Raw genomic sequence first — 14580 nt, forward strand, 5'->3', positions numbered from 1 at the left:
TTTTCAGAGTCCATAGTCTCTCATGATTCACCTGCCCTTCCAATTTCCCCCAACCACCTTCTCCTCTCTAACACCCCTTGTCCTCCATGCTATTTGTTATGCTCCACAAATAAGTGAAACCATATGATAATTAACTCTCTCTGCTTGACTTATTTCACTCAGCATAATCTCTTCCAGTCCTGTCCATGTTGCTACAAAAGTTGGGTATTCATCCTTTCTGATGGAGGCATAATACTCCATAGTGTATATGGACCACATCTTCCTTATCCATTCGTCCATTGAAGGGCATCTGGGTTCTTTCCATAGTTTGGCGACCATGGCCATTGCTGCTATAAACATTGGGGTACAGATGGCCCTTCTTTTCACGACATCTGTATCTTTGGGGTAAATACCCAGGAGTGCAATTGCAGGGTCATAGGGAAGTGCTATTTTTAATTTCTTGAAGAATCTCCACACTGCTCTCCAAAGAGACTGCACCAACTTGCATTCCCACCAACAGTGGAAGAGGGTTCCCCTTTCTCCACATCCCCTCCAACACATGTTGTTTCCTGTCTTGCTAATTTTGGCCATTCTAACTGGTGTAAGGTGATATCTCAATGTGGTTTTAATTTGAATCTCCCTGAGGGCTAGCGATGATGAACATTTTTTCATGTGTCTGATAGGCTATTATTATATTTTTATTAGTGAAGTGATAATGCCGTGTTCAGATATTATTTATGTATATTTTGTTTTTCAGCTGTATTTGTATACATGTTTGTATACATATCTGCTTAGGAGATGGGCATAATTTATGGTAACTTTATGGACATATGTGTAATTCAGTTAATCTTAGAAATAGGGATCTTAAGTGTTTTTTAAATTCTGGTTGCCCATTTAAAACAGAAAGTTATCTTCAGCTTCCGTCATTCGGTACTTATAATAGCTGCTTTATTATAGCCATCGGTGGGGATGTCTACTCTTTGTAGGCATCCCATTCTATTTCAGAATTGTTCTTTGTGAAAATTTTGTCTTGCATCTCTTCCACTCTGCTTACTCAACCATTTATCATGATTTTGTTCCTCTAGGAAGAGTCCCTTTTCTACAAAAATACTCTTAGGCTGTTTGAAGACAGGTACCACCGGTCTCCTTACATCTTATTTAGGCTAAGCAACCCCAGTTTTTATTGACTTATTGGTCATGTTACAGCATTTCCCCGTCCTCATCACCCAGTGGACATGTTTTAATTCCTTTGCTTTTAAATGTTTTTGACTAAATACATTTTACATCCCAACTAAATATACCCATAAATATACGTACAGGTAGTACATAGTTTTAATACATACATGAAAGCTAATAACAATTTCATAAGGCAATTTTTATGTTCTTTTTCATTTTTAAAAATGCAGGTGTAACCTGTCATATTGATTTTATTACTCCCTGATGGATTTTATCCTGTAGTTTGGAAAACACTGTTCTAGTTTGTTCATGTTACAGAACTGAAATATTTTCCAAAAGCTAGGTATTAGGATAATCGTTGCTAAAGTAGGTTTTACCTTTATCACCTCAAAGAAAATATTGTGATGGTCATTATTAAGTAAAACTTAACAGGACTATCATGTTCTTGGTAATGAATGCAATAAAACGAAAATATATTCATCTTTCATTTTTATCCGTAGGTGGCGACAGACAAGGTTGCAGAAAAGCTGAGTTCTACTCTCTCATGGGTGAAGAACACAGTATCACATACAGTCAGTCAGATGGCCAGTCAGGTGGCAAGTCCATCTGCCTCATTACACACTACATCCTCATCTACCACACTATCTACACCAGCCCTTTCACCAACTTCCCCTTCACAGTTGAGTCCAGACGACTTAGAACTCCTGGCTAAACTGGAGGAACAAAATAGGTGAGTGAAGTTGCTTGGCTTTTCTTTCTTTGCAGTTATATGAGCTCAACCATCCATTTATATATATATATGCCATAAACAAAATGTACTCATATTGAGTGTTTATTTTTTAGTCTTTGGCTCCTTGTTTATGAAAATTACTTAACAGAAGTATTCAAGTCTTTTTTGGAGGAGTTGGTCCTAAAACTAAAGTTGTACTAAAATTTTCTTCTGGCTCAGATAGCTTTAGAGATTTTTCTTAAGATGGCAAATTCCCTAAATTATTTCTGAATTTTATAATTTTTTTAAGGCAATAAAACTACCATTTCTTTTCTTTTTTTTTTTTAGACTTTATTTATTTATTTGAGAGAGAGAGCATAAGCCAGGGGAGTGGGAGTGGGAAGAACAGAGGAAGAGAGAGAAGCAGACCGCTTGCTGAGCAGGGGGCCTGATGAGACGGGGCTTGATCCTAGGACCCTGGAATCATGACCTTGGCTGAAGGCAAATAGATGCTTAACTGAGCTACCCAGGTGCCCCTAAAACTACCATTTTTGATTTAAACTCTCAAACTAGTCCCCTTTGGTTAATTTGTAAAGTAATTTAATTTAGGGTAGATACCTAATTTATGGTTTAGAGTGGGAAATATCTTAATTTATTTAAGGAAGGCAAAGTATCCTTCTCTCTTAAAAGGAATGAAATAGAATAGCTGTTTTTTGTATATATATATATTAAAATATATATATTTATATAATATATATAATTTTTCTGTATATATATTACATATTATATATATATTTTATAGCTTTTTTCTGTATATATATATAAAAATACAGAAAACAGCTATTCTATTTCATATATATAAATATATATATAAAACAACTATTCTATTTCATATATTGTTATATATATAACTGTTCTATTTCATATATACATATATATGTACATACACATATATACACAGAGAATGTATACACATGTATACATATATACACAGAGAATGTATACTCTGAATCCTGTGTGCCCTTCACTATATTATTATCAGAAGCTCTTTCGGCTATCAGCTACAAAAGAATTATTGGAAGAGCCCTTTTGTGTTCAGTCAGGATATATACTACCACTGGCTTTAAGGGTAATAACAGAGACAACTACTTTTTTTTTTTTTTTTAAGATTTTTTACTCATTTTTTTTCTAATAATAGAGCACAACAGGGGGAGCAACAGACAGAGGGAGAGGGAGAAGCAGATTCTCTACTGAGCAGGGACCCCAATGTGGGGCTTGATCCCAAGACTCTGGGATCATGACCTGAGCCAAAGGCAGACACTTAACCAACTGAGCCACCCAGGTGCCACACAGAGACAACTTCTAACAGCTTTTTTCATATATAATTGACATAATAAAGTACACATTTTAAGGTGTGCAGTTTGACAGGTTTTGACATATGTATTTATCTGTGAAATAATCACCAAACTCAAGAAAATGAACGTATCCACTATCCCCTTTCTCATCCCCAGGCAGCCATTAATCGGCTTTCAGTTACTATAGATTAGTTTGCATTTCCTACAATTTTATAGAAATGGTGTGTACTTTTTTAAATGGAATATTTTATTCAGAGTAATTATTTTGAGATTCATCCATGTGGTAGTGTCCATATATAGTTCATTTTTTCATTGCTTAGTAGTACTCTATTGTATGTATATATCATGTTTATTCACTTTTTGTTATGAAATGCTGTGAACATTATTTATGTATACAAGCCTTTGTATACATAGATGTATGTTTCATTTCTCCTGGACAGATACCTACATTTGGAATGACTGGTTTATATGATAGGTGCACATTTAACTGTCAAATGGTTTCCGAAGGGCCTGTACTTTTCTCACATTCCCACCATCAGTGTATGAAGTTTTTAGTTTGTTTACATCCTTGCTGATACTTGGTATGGTTAGGCTTTAATCTTAGCCCTTCTAACAGTTATTGGTATCTTGTATTTTTAATTTGTATTTCTAATGGTGTTGAGCATCTTTTCATGTGTTTATTTGCCATTGATGTGTCCTCTCTGTTTGAAATTTTTGCCCATTAAAAATTAAGTTATTTGCCTTCTTTCTTTTTTTGTTGTTGTTGTTTTTTTTCTTATCATTGTATTTTAAGAGTTCTTTGTATATTTAGGATATGAGTTCTTTATCAGATATATGCTTTTATCAGATATATGCTTTAAAACATTTTTTCCCTATCTGTAGCTTATCATTCTCTTAAATAGTATCTTTTGAAGAATGTAAGTTTTACATTTTGATGAAGTCCAATTTGAAATTGTTCTTTTATGGATTACGCTTTTGGAACACTCAAGGTCACATAGTTTGACTCATAATTTCTTACAGAAGTTTTATAGTTTTAAGTTTTATGTTTAGGTCTGATCCATTTTGAGTTAGTTTTGTATATGGAACAAAGTATAGATCAAAATTCATTTTTTGAATATACATATTTAATTGTTCATGTACCATTTGTTGAAAAGCCTATCCTTCACTTCACTTAGGTACTTTTGAGCTTTGGTCAAAAATTAGTTGTTACTGTATGTGTAGGCCTATTTCTAGACTTATTCTAGTCCATTGATCTGTTTTCTAGCTTAATGCCAAAACACTACTGTTTTGTTTACTGTGACTTTGTTTTGAAATCAAATAGTATTAATCCTCCAAATAGTTCTCCCATTTGACTATTACTGGAGCTTAGCATTCCCATGTGAATTTTATATCAAGTTGTTAATTTCCACAAAAATACTTGCTGAAATTTTAATTGGAACTCTGTTGCCTCATGTATCCTGCTGCCTTGCTAAACTTGTCCTAGTAGGTTATGTTGTTGTTTTTCGGTTCCATGAGATTTTTGTATGTAGATGAGCCTGTCATCTGTGAATAAGGCACTTTTACTTCTTCCTTTACAATCTGGGTACCTTTGTTTCTCTTTCTTGCCTTAACAGCAACTGGCTAGCACCTCAAGTACAAATTTTAGTGTAAGTGGTGAGTATGCACTGTTGTTTTCCTGATCTTAGGGATAAAGCATTAAATATGTTAACTGTAGATTTCTGTAGATGGCTTTTATCAGATTGAGGAAGTTTGTTTTTCTTCCTTGTTTGCTTAGAGTTTAAAAGAAATAGGTGTTGGATTTTGTCAAATGCTTTTCTTGTATTTACTGAAATGGTCATGTGGTATTCCTCTTATAGTTTAATATAATGAAGTACATTTATTTATTTTTTATGAATTATATTGATTTTTGAATGTTAAACCAACTTTGCATTCTGGTATAAACCCACTTGGTCATGATACATTGTCTTTATAAAATATTGTTGGATTTGATCTGCTGAAATTGTATTTAGAATTTTTGCATTTAAGTTCATGGTGGATATTGATCCGTAGTTGTCTTGGGATTTTTGACATTTTATATACTGTCTCTGTCCTTATATTATCTTTTCTAATATAAATGATGTTGTACATTTATTTTCAAGCTCTGCTTTAGCAATAGCTGTTTAAATTTATTGAGACTTGTTTTATGGTCCTGAATACAGTCTTATTTTGTTAAACATTTTATGTGAATTTGAGAAGGAGGTATATTTAGCTGTTTTTTGGGAGTAATTCTGTTAACATTGATCAAATAAGTTTGATAATGTTTAAGTCTCCTATATCTTTGCTTGTTTTCTGTTTACTTGTGATATCAGATATTGACAGAGGAGTACTGAAACCTCCAACTATAATTCTGGATTTGTCTGTTTCTCTTTAAATTCCTTTAGTCTTTGTTTCATATAATTGGAAGTTGTATTATTAGGTATATAAACATTTGGATTTGTTATGCCCTCTTGTGAAATGCCTTTTTTATCCCTGGTAATATTGTTTGCTTAGAAATCAACTTTGTACAATCAATACCTGTTCTTTTGAAGCTGTTTCAAAAAATAGAAATGGAAGGAAACTTCCATACTCTTTCTGTGAGGCCAGTATTACCTTTATCCCAAAACTGGACAAAGACCCCACCAAAAGGGATAACTACAGACCAGTATTCCTGAGGAACATGGATGCAAAAATTCTCACCAAGATACTAGCCAGTAGGACCCTACAGTACATTAAAAGGATTATTTAACATAAGCAAGTGGGATTTATTCCTGGGCTTCAAGGGTGATTCACCATCTGCAGATCAATCAGTGTGATGCACTACATTAATAAAAGAAAGAAGAAAAGGACAAGAAACATATGATCCTCCCAATAGATGCAGAAAAAGCATTTGACAAAGTACAGCATCCTTTCTTGATTAAAATGCTTCACGATGTAGGGATAAAGAGAACATACCTCAATATCATAAAAGCCATATACAAAAAGCCCACAGCGAATATCATTCTCAATGGGGAAAAACTGAGAGCTTTTCCTGTAAGGTCAGGAACACTGCAGGAATGTCTTCTTTCACCACTGTTGCTCAACATACTACCAGAAGTCCCAGCCTTGGCAATCAGATAACGATGAAAAGAAATAAAAGGCATCCAAATTGGCAAGGATGAAGTCAAACTCTCACTGTTCACAAATGACATGATACACTATGTGGAAAACCCAAAAGACTTCACCCCAAAATTGCTAGAACTCACACAGGAATTGAGCAACATGGCAGGATATAAAATCAATCCACAGAAATCAGTTGCATTTTTATACACTAACAATGAGACAGAAGAAAGAGAAATTAAGGACTTGATCCCATTTACAATTGCACCAAAAACCATAAGATACCTAGGAATAAACCTAACTAAAGAGGCAAAGGATCTGTACTCCGAAAACTATAGAAGACTCATGAAAGAAATCGAGGAAGACACAAAGAAATGGAAAAACCTTCCATGCTCATGGATTGGAAGAACAAATATTGTTAAAATGTCTATGCTACCCAGATCAATGTATACATTCAATGCAATCCCTGTCAATGCCATCAACTTTTCCCCCTCAGAGCTGGAACAAATAATCCTAAAACTTATATGGAACCAGAAAAGACCTCTGATAGCCAAAGGAATATTAAAAAAACAAAACAACAAAATTCGTGGCACCACAATCCCAGACTTCAAGTTCTATTACAGTAGAGCTTGATGTAATCATCAAGATAGCATGGTACTGGCACAAATACAGACACATAGATCAGTGGAACAGAATAGAGAACCTAGAAGTGAACCCTCAACTCTATGGTCAGCTAATCTTTGACAAAGAAGAAAAGAATATCCAGTGGAAAAAAGACAGTCTCTTCAATAAATATTTTGGGAAAATTGGACTGCCACATGCAGTAGAATGAATCTGGATCATTGCTTTACAGCATACAAAAAATAGACTAAAAAATGTATGAAAGACCTCAATGTGAGACAGGAATCCATCAAAATCCTTGAGGAGAACACAGGCAGCAATCTCTTTGACCTCAGCCTCAGCAACTTCTTCCTAGAAATACCACCAAAGGCAGGAAGTAAGGGCAAAAATGAACTATTGGGACTTCATCAAGGTAAAAACCTTTTGCACAGCAAAGGAAACAGTCAACAAAACCAAAAGACAACTGACGGAATGGGAGAAGATATTTGCAAATGGCATATCAGTTAAAGGACTAGTATCCAAAGTCTGTGAACAACTTAAACTCAGAACCTCCCCAAAACAAATAATCCATTCAAAAGAATGGGCAGAAGACATGAACCGACATTTCTATAAGTGCCTAACAGACATAGGCTAACAGACACTTGAAGAAATGTTCAATATCACTTGGCATCAGGGAAATCCAGACCAAAACCACAATGAGATAACACCTCACGGATACTGGTGAGGGTGGAGAGAAAGGAAAACCCTCTCACACTGTTGGTGGGAATGCAAGCTGGTGCAGCCACTCTGTAAAGCAGTTTGGAGGTTCCTCAAAAGGTGAAAGTAGCATTACCCTATGACCCAGCAATTGCACTACTAGAGATTTACCCCAAAGATAGAAATGTGGTGATCTGAAGGGGGGCCTGCACTCTAGTGTTGATACCAGCAATGTCCATAATAGCCAAACTATGGAAAGAGACCAAATGTCCATCAACAAATGAATGGATAAAGATGTGGTATCTATGTATGTATGTGTACACACATACACACGAGTACTACACAGCCATCAACAAAAATGAAATCTTGCCATTTGCAACAATACGGATGGAACTTAAGGGTATTATGCTTAGCGAAATAAGTTAATCAGAGAAAGACAATTATCATATGATCTCAGTGATATGTGGAATTTAACAGGATCGTGGGGGAAGAGAGGAAAAAATAAAAAGAGAGGGAGACAAACCATGAGAGACTCTTCTTTTTGGCAGGGACTCTTTTTTAAAATTTAAATTCAGTTAATTAACATATAGTACATTATTAGTTTCAGAGGTAGAGTTCAGTGATTTATCAGTTTTATGTAATACCCAGTGCTCATTCCATCTAATATCCTCCTTAATCTCCAAAACCCAGTTACCGATCCCCCACTTCCTCCCCCTCTAGCAAACGCCAGTTTGTTTCCTGATTAAGAGTCCTTATGGGGTGTTTTCCTCTCTGACTTCATCTTGTTTTATTTTTCCTGTGTTTCTTTCTATTACTAACCAGAATCATGTTGTATGTCTTGTCCTTTGATGTGCTTGTTGGAGATGGTTTCAGCCTAGCTCACACCTTTTATTCATTATACATTCCACAGAATTAGTGTCACTATTTGGGTTGCTTCATTCTGCTGTTAAAATTATGTCCACTTTCGTGCACAAACTTGAATACAGGGACTGGAATTTGAGAGGAAGAGTGTCAGTTTGAGTCCTTGTCAATATGAAGTGAAGGCATGTTGACTTGGCATTGAGCAGCTGGTAGGCCGTGCATGCTGACTTGGGCAGGAGGGCAGCTGAACTGTGAATTCGAGACCCATAGGCTGATGGCATTGTGTGTGACAGGGATATGGCTGGTTTTGCTTTTATCTTTTGTTTTTCTGGGAAACTATCTCTCCTTCTATTCTGAATTAAAGCCTTGCTGGATAGAGTATTCTTGGCTATAGATTCTTTTTCCTTTTAGCACATTGAGTATATCATGCCACTTTCTTCTGGCCTTTGAAGTTTATGCTGAAAAACTCACTGATAGCCTTATGGTGTTTCCCTTTTACAAACTGCTTTTCCTTCTCTTGCTGCTTTTAAAATTCTTTATCACTACTTTTGGCTATCTTATTTACTTTGTGTCTTGGTGCAGACCTCTTTGGTTTGGTTTTGTTGGGGCCTCTCTTTGCCTCCTGGATTTGGGTTTCTCTTTCTTTCCCCAGATTCAGAAAGTTTTCAACTATTATTTTTTAAAGTAAATCTTCTGCCAGCTTTTACTGGGATCCCTATCATGCGACCATTATGCTTGACAGTGTCACTGAGTTCCATGGGTCTATTCTCATTTTGAGTGTTACCCCAGCCCCATCTGCTCTGCTCGATTACTTTCTATTACTCTGTCCTCCAGGTTTTTGATCTGTTCTTTTACTTACTCTTGTTTGTTATTTATTCCAGGTGGCCCTTTTTTATTTTCATTTAGCGAGTTCAGTATATCTGATTGGTTGCTTTTTAGGTATCCCATCTCCTGGTGGAGGGTGTCATGGATGTCCTGCACTCCTTTCTCAATTCTAGCGAGTATCTTTATGAGCATAAATTTTGTTTTAAATTAAATTCACTGTCAGACATATTACTTATCTCCATTTTGTGTAGCTTTCTTGCTATGATTTTGTTCCATTCTTTCATTTGGGACATATTCCTCTGTCTCCTCATTTTGTTATTGCTCTGTTTCTGTGTGTTAGGAAAGTCAGCTACATCTCCCATACTTGAAAGTAGTGGCTTTATGAAGAAGAGGTCCTGTAGTGTCCTTAGTACAGTGTCTCCTTTTCACCAGAATATGCTGCTTCAGAGGTGTCTCCTGTGTGTATTGCTACAGGGGTATTCTACCATTGTGGTGGATCTCTGTTTGCTTTCAGTCCTGTCTTTGATGGCTCTCTGCCTATTGTGGGCAGAGTCTGGAACCTGTGTTGTTAGTTGGCTGGCCTGGGGCTGCCTTGGGCTTGAGTTGAGTAAGATCAGATGTTTGCTAGAGATTAAGTGGCACCAAACTGTAGAGCACTTTTCATGTATTGTTCCCTGAGAAGCTTTGTTGGTGGGTGGGGCCTGCAGTCAGACAAGCTGCCTCTCCCAGGTGCTGGGCTCACAGACTGGTGTATGGTTATCTTCCCCTCTCCCTGGAGCAGAATTCAGTTTGCAGTGGTGCTGACCATTGTCTGTATCACTGCTTCGATGGGATCTTGCCAAGAGCAGTCGGAGGGGGTGGATCTGCTTCACTGTGGCCTCTTGTCTGCATCTGGCTATGGAGAGTCTGTTCTGCCAGTCTTCGGGTTGCTTTTTGTTATTTATGCCAATGTAGGTATTTCTTGGTGGCCACGTGTCAAGAGGTGAGCCAGCGTCCTCCTGCTTTGCCATCTTTCCAACAGCTGTGTTCAACCATAAGAGACTCTTATTAATAGGAAACAAATTGAAGGTTGCTGGAGCAGAAAGGGCTGGGGGATGGAGTAACTGGGTGATGGATGTCAAGGAGGGCATGTGATGTAACGAGCACTGGGTATTATATAGGACTAATGATTCCCTGACCTCTACCTCTGAAACTAGTAATACACTATATGTTAAATAATTGAATTTAAATTAAAAAAAATTAAATTCCTCACATGAAATCCTAAAAAAACAGAAAGAAAGAAATTGTCCAAGATAAACTTGGTGCACCTGGATGGGATAGTCATTTGGGGGGGCCAAGTCTTGGTTTTGGCTCAGGTTGTGATCTTGGGGTGGTGAGATCGAGCCTTGTGTTAGGTTCAGCAGGGAGTCTGCTTGAGCCTCTCTCTCTTTCTTCCTCCCCCTTACCCCACCCATGTTCTCATTTGCATGATCCCCCCAAAAGATAAATAAATCTTAAAAAAGAAATCTGTTTTATCTCATATTGTCATTGTAGCCCCCTTTGAATAGTGTTAAAATTTTATATATTTTTCTATCCTTCTCTTTTTTCTTTATCCTTCAAGTTTTTCTGAGAGGCAGCACATAGTTGGATGTTGCTTTTTAAAATATAAACCAACAATCTTTGCCTTTTAATTGGAATATTTAGACAATTTGTTTTTTAAAAAATTACACCAACAAAGTTTTATTTCTTCCTTACATTTCATGTTCATCTCAAGCTGCAGATTGAGTACATCTTTGTTCCACACTTTTTCATTCAAGGACCAATGACCCATCCCTGTCCACAAACAATGGGACTTGTAGCAAATGGAAAAGAGATAGAGTAGAAATACCTCAAAGTATCTATTAGGGAGTGATCCACATAACTTCTGCTTAGAATTTTATTGGCCAAAGGAAATCACGTACCCAGACATTATGGAGTGAAGTGGGAATTGCAGTCTTCTTGCAGGGATGGATCCAAGAAGATATGTACTTAAAAAAAAAAATTATTTATTTATTTGACAGACATCACAAGTAGGCAGAGAGGCAGGCAATGAGAAAGGGGGAAGTAGGCTCCCCACTGAGCAGAGAGCCCGATACCGGGCTCCATCCCAGGACCCCGAGATCATGACCTGGGCTGAAGGCAGAGGCTTAACCCACTGAGCCACCAGGTGCCCCGAAGATATATACTTTATTATTAATATTTCATCTGCTTTTTTCCTGTATTTTCATCATAGTGTTACTGTATTTTTAATTTATTCACACACTGTAAAATCCATCGTTTTAAAGTGTACAGATATAGTAGTTTTTGGATGTATTTACAACGTTGTGCATCCATTACTGCTTTCCTATTTCAGGACATCTTAATCACCCCACCCCCCATCCCCCAGAAGAAAGTATCCATTAGTATCACCTTTTTACCTTCCTCCAGACGCTGGTAGTTACTAATCTACTTTTTATCTCTGTGTTTACCTTTTCTGGACATTTCATTATGGAATCATTCAATAGGTGGTCTTTTGTGACTGGCTCCTTCATGTAACATAGTGCTTTCTAGATTCTGAGGAAAATAGGTCATTTTTATTTAATGTGACTATTGATAGGCTTATGTTTATATCCATCATTTTGTTTTATATTGTTTCCTTTAGATTTTTCTTTCTACTTTTTGACTTAATGGGATATTTTTTAATGATTCTATTTATTTTATTTTTTGATTTATTAGCTATAACTGGTTTTTTTTTTTAACTGGTTGCTTTAAGGTCAGTAGTAGATATCTTTAATTTATCACTGTCTGCCTTAAAGGGATCTCATAGTATTTCACATGTTGTGTAAGTACTTAGAATAGTACATTTCCATTTCTCCTCTCCAGTCCTTCATGTTAGTTTTGTCAAGCATTTTACTTTTATATATGTCACAAATCCCATGCAATATTACGATATTTGCTTCAAGCCAATTACTTTTTAAAGAGATTGAAATAATAAGAAAAAGTCTCATATTTGCATATATGGTTTCCATCTCTGGAGCTCTTTGGTTTTTTCTTTAGCTCTAGATTTCCAGCTGATAAAATTTTCCTTTTGTCTGAAGGACTTTCTTTAGAAAATCCTTCTAACAAGGATTGCTGTTACATGTAACAGCGATTACGTGTTTGAGTCTTTGTTTTGTTTTTCTTTTGATTTTTAAAGGTATTTTCTCTGTAACGGTTGACAGTTCTTTCCCCCCCACAGTACTTTAATGATGTTTCATTGATTTCTGTCTTGCATTGTTTTCATTGGAAAATCTGATCCTTTCCTTATTTTTGTTCCTGTGTATCTTTTCCCCCTCCATCTCTCTCTTTTTTTTTTTTTTTTTAATTTTTTACCCCTCCATCTCTTTTTAAGAGTTTCTTTTTTCTTTATTTCTGGTTCATGCACTTTAATTCTGAGGTGCCTTATTGTGCTTTTTAAAAAAAATAAGTTATGAGAGAGCGTGTGGGCGAGGGAGGGAGCAGAGGGAGAGGGAGACAAGAAGACTGCCCGCTGAGCAGGGAGCCCAAAGCAGGGCTCAGTCCCAGGACCCTGAGATCATGACCTGAGCCAAAACCGAGAGTTGGATACTCAACCGACTGAGCAACCCAGGCGCTCCTGTACTTTTCTTCTTGTTTCTTGTATTGGAGTTTTGTTGAACTTCTTGTAAATTTATAGTTTTCTTCAAATTTGGAAACTTTTGACTACTTTTTTCTTCAAATGTTTTTGTTGCTTTCCTCCTCTTCAGAGATTCTAATTGCACAAATACTAAGTTCCATAGCTCAGTGAGAATTGTTCATTTTTTGGGAAAGTTTCTATTGCTGTGTATTCAAGTTCACTAATACTGCTTTCTGCCATGTCTAATTTGCCATTAATCCCATCCAGTGTGTTTTTCATCTCTCACATTGTGGCTTATCTCTAGAAGCTGGAACCAAGTGTTATTTGTATGTCTTAAGTACTTAAATTTCAAATGTACAGAAATATAGTCACAGTAAATTTTAATGGCCTAATAAGCACTTACAGATGGTGCTAAAGGGAATGAAGTATTTGTAAGTTTTGAATTGGTTTTACATGGAAAAATAGTTTGCAAAAAGATAATTTTTGGTGCTGAGTTTTAAGTGACCAGAGTTGAATTTATTTTTATGGTTGTGATCAATAATTATTGTACAACTAAAATATATAAATCACTATATTAAAAATTATTGTGACTGAAGTATGGATATAGATGAACTTTTTTCCAAGTAATTCACAGTTTATTTGGGAATACCAGATGTGCCTTGTGTATATGTTAATATCGAAAGAATAACTACTAGAGTTTGAAGATGCTTAGAAAAGGGGTACCTGGGTGGCTCAGTGGGTTAAAGCCTCTGCTTTTGGCTCAGGTCATGATCCCAGGGTCCTGGAATCGAGCCCCTCATTGGGCTCTCTGCTTGGCAGGGAGCCTTCTTCCCTTCCTCTCTCTCTGCCTGCCTCTCTGCCTGCTCATGATCTCTGTTTGTCAAATAAAATCTTTAAAAAAAAAGGAAGATGCTTAGAAAAGAAGTTTTGACAAGTAAATTTGAAGAAATAAAAGGAGCAGAAGGTTGTCACCCTTGTTCTTGGGTGGATTACTCAAAATTTGTACTCTTTTCAAGTTCACATTTTGAGGCTTTCAGGTTTTTTCTCTTTTCTTTTTTTTTTTTTTTTTCTGCATTAAAACTCAAAATCCATGGGAAAAATTTATGTGTAGAGAATGTTTGAATGTAATGACATCTTGTTTTTGCTTTAGAACAATCCTGGTGGAAAAACGTATCTCTGACTCTAACAAAAAATAAAATGGTAATAAAACACTAGGTCCAGCTTTTCCTCCCCCTGTTGGCCAACCTATTAAGTCCAAGGACAAATTATAAAAATAATAACATATTTTCTCTGCCTACTTCTGTGGTTTATGATGTAGATATGCAAGTTACATAACTAAAATAAAAATGAGACTCACGGGCAGCTGGGTGGCTCAGTGGGTTAAAGCCTCTGCCTTTGGCTCGGCTCAGGTCATGATCTCGGGGTCCTGGGATCGAGCCTGGCATCGAGCTCTCTGCTCAGCCAGGGAGCGTGCTTCCTCCTCTCTCTCTGCCTGCCTCTCTGCCTACTTGTGATCTTTGTCTGTCAAATAAATAAATAAAATCTTTAAAAAAAAATTATGAGACTCAATTACTACTTGTAACAAGGGATATAAGGAAAACACTTTTATTTAG

The 14580-nt window shown here is 36.4% G+C and overlaps 1 protein-coding gene across 11 annotated transcripts in view; it reads left to right on the forward strand.

Annotated features, from left to right (window-relative positions):
* EVI5 (ecotropic viral integration site 5) overlaps positions 1-14580 on the forward strand; it is a 207896-nt gene that overhangs the window by 41174 nt on the left and 152142 nt on the right. For all 11 annotated transcript variants that reach the window (XM_032361241.1, XM_032361249.1, XM_032361250.1 and 8 more), the window contains one exon: positions 1656-1885. In XM_032361241.1, coding sequence (XP_032217132.1) covers positions 1737-1885 — 149 coding nt within the window. In that variant the 5' untranslated portion in view covers positions 1656-1736. The remainder of the gene's footprint in view (positions 1-1655; positions 1886-14580) is intronic.

This window comes from Mustela erminea, chromosome 10, assembly GCF_009829155.1.
Source record: "Mustela erminea isolate mMusErm1 chromosome 10, mMusErm1.Pri, whole genome shotgun sequence".
NCBI classification, from domain to species: Eukaryota; Metazoa; Chordata; class Mammalia; order Carnivora; family Mustelidae; genus Mustela; species Mustela erminea.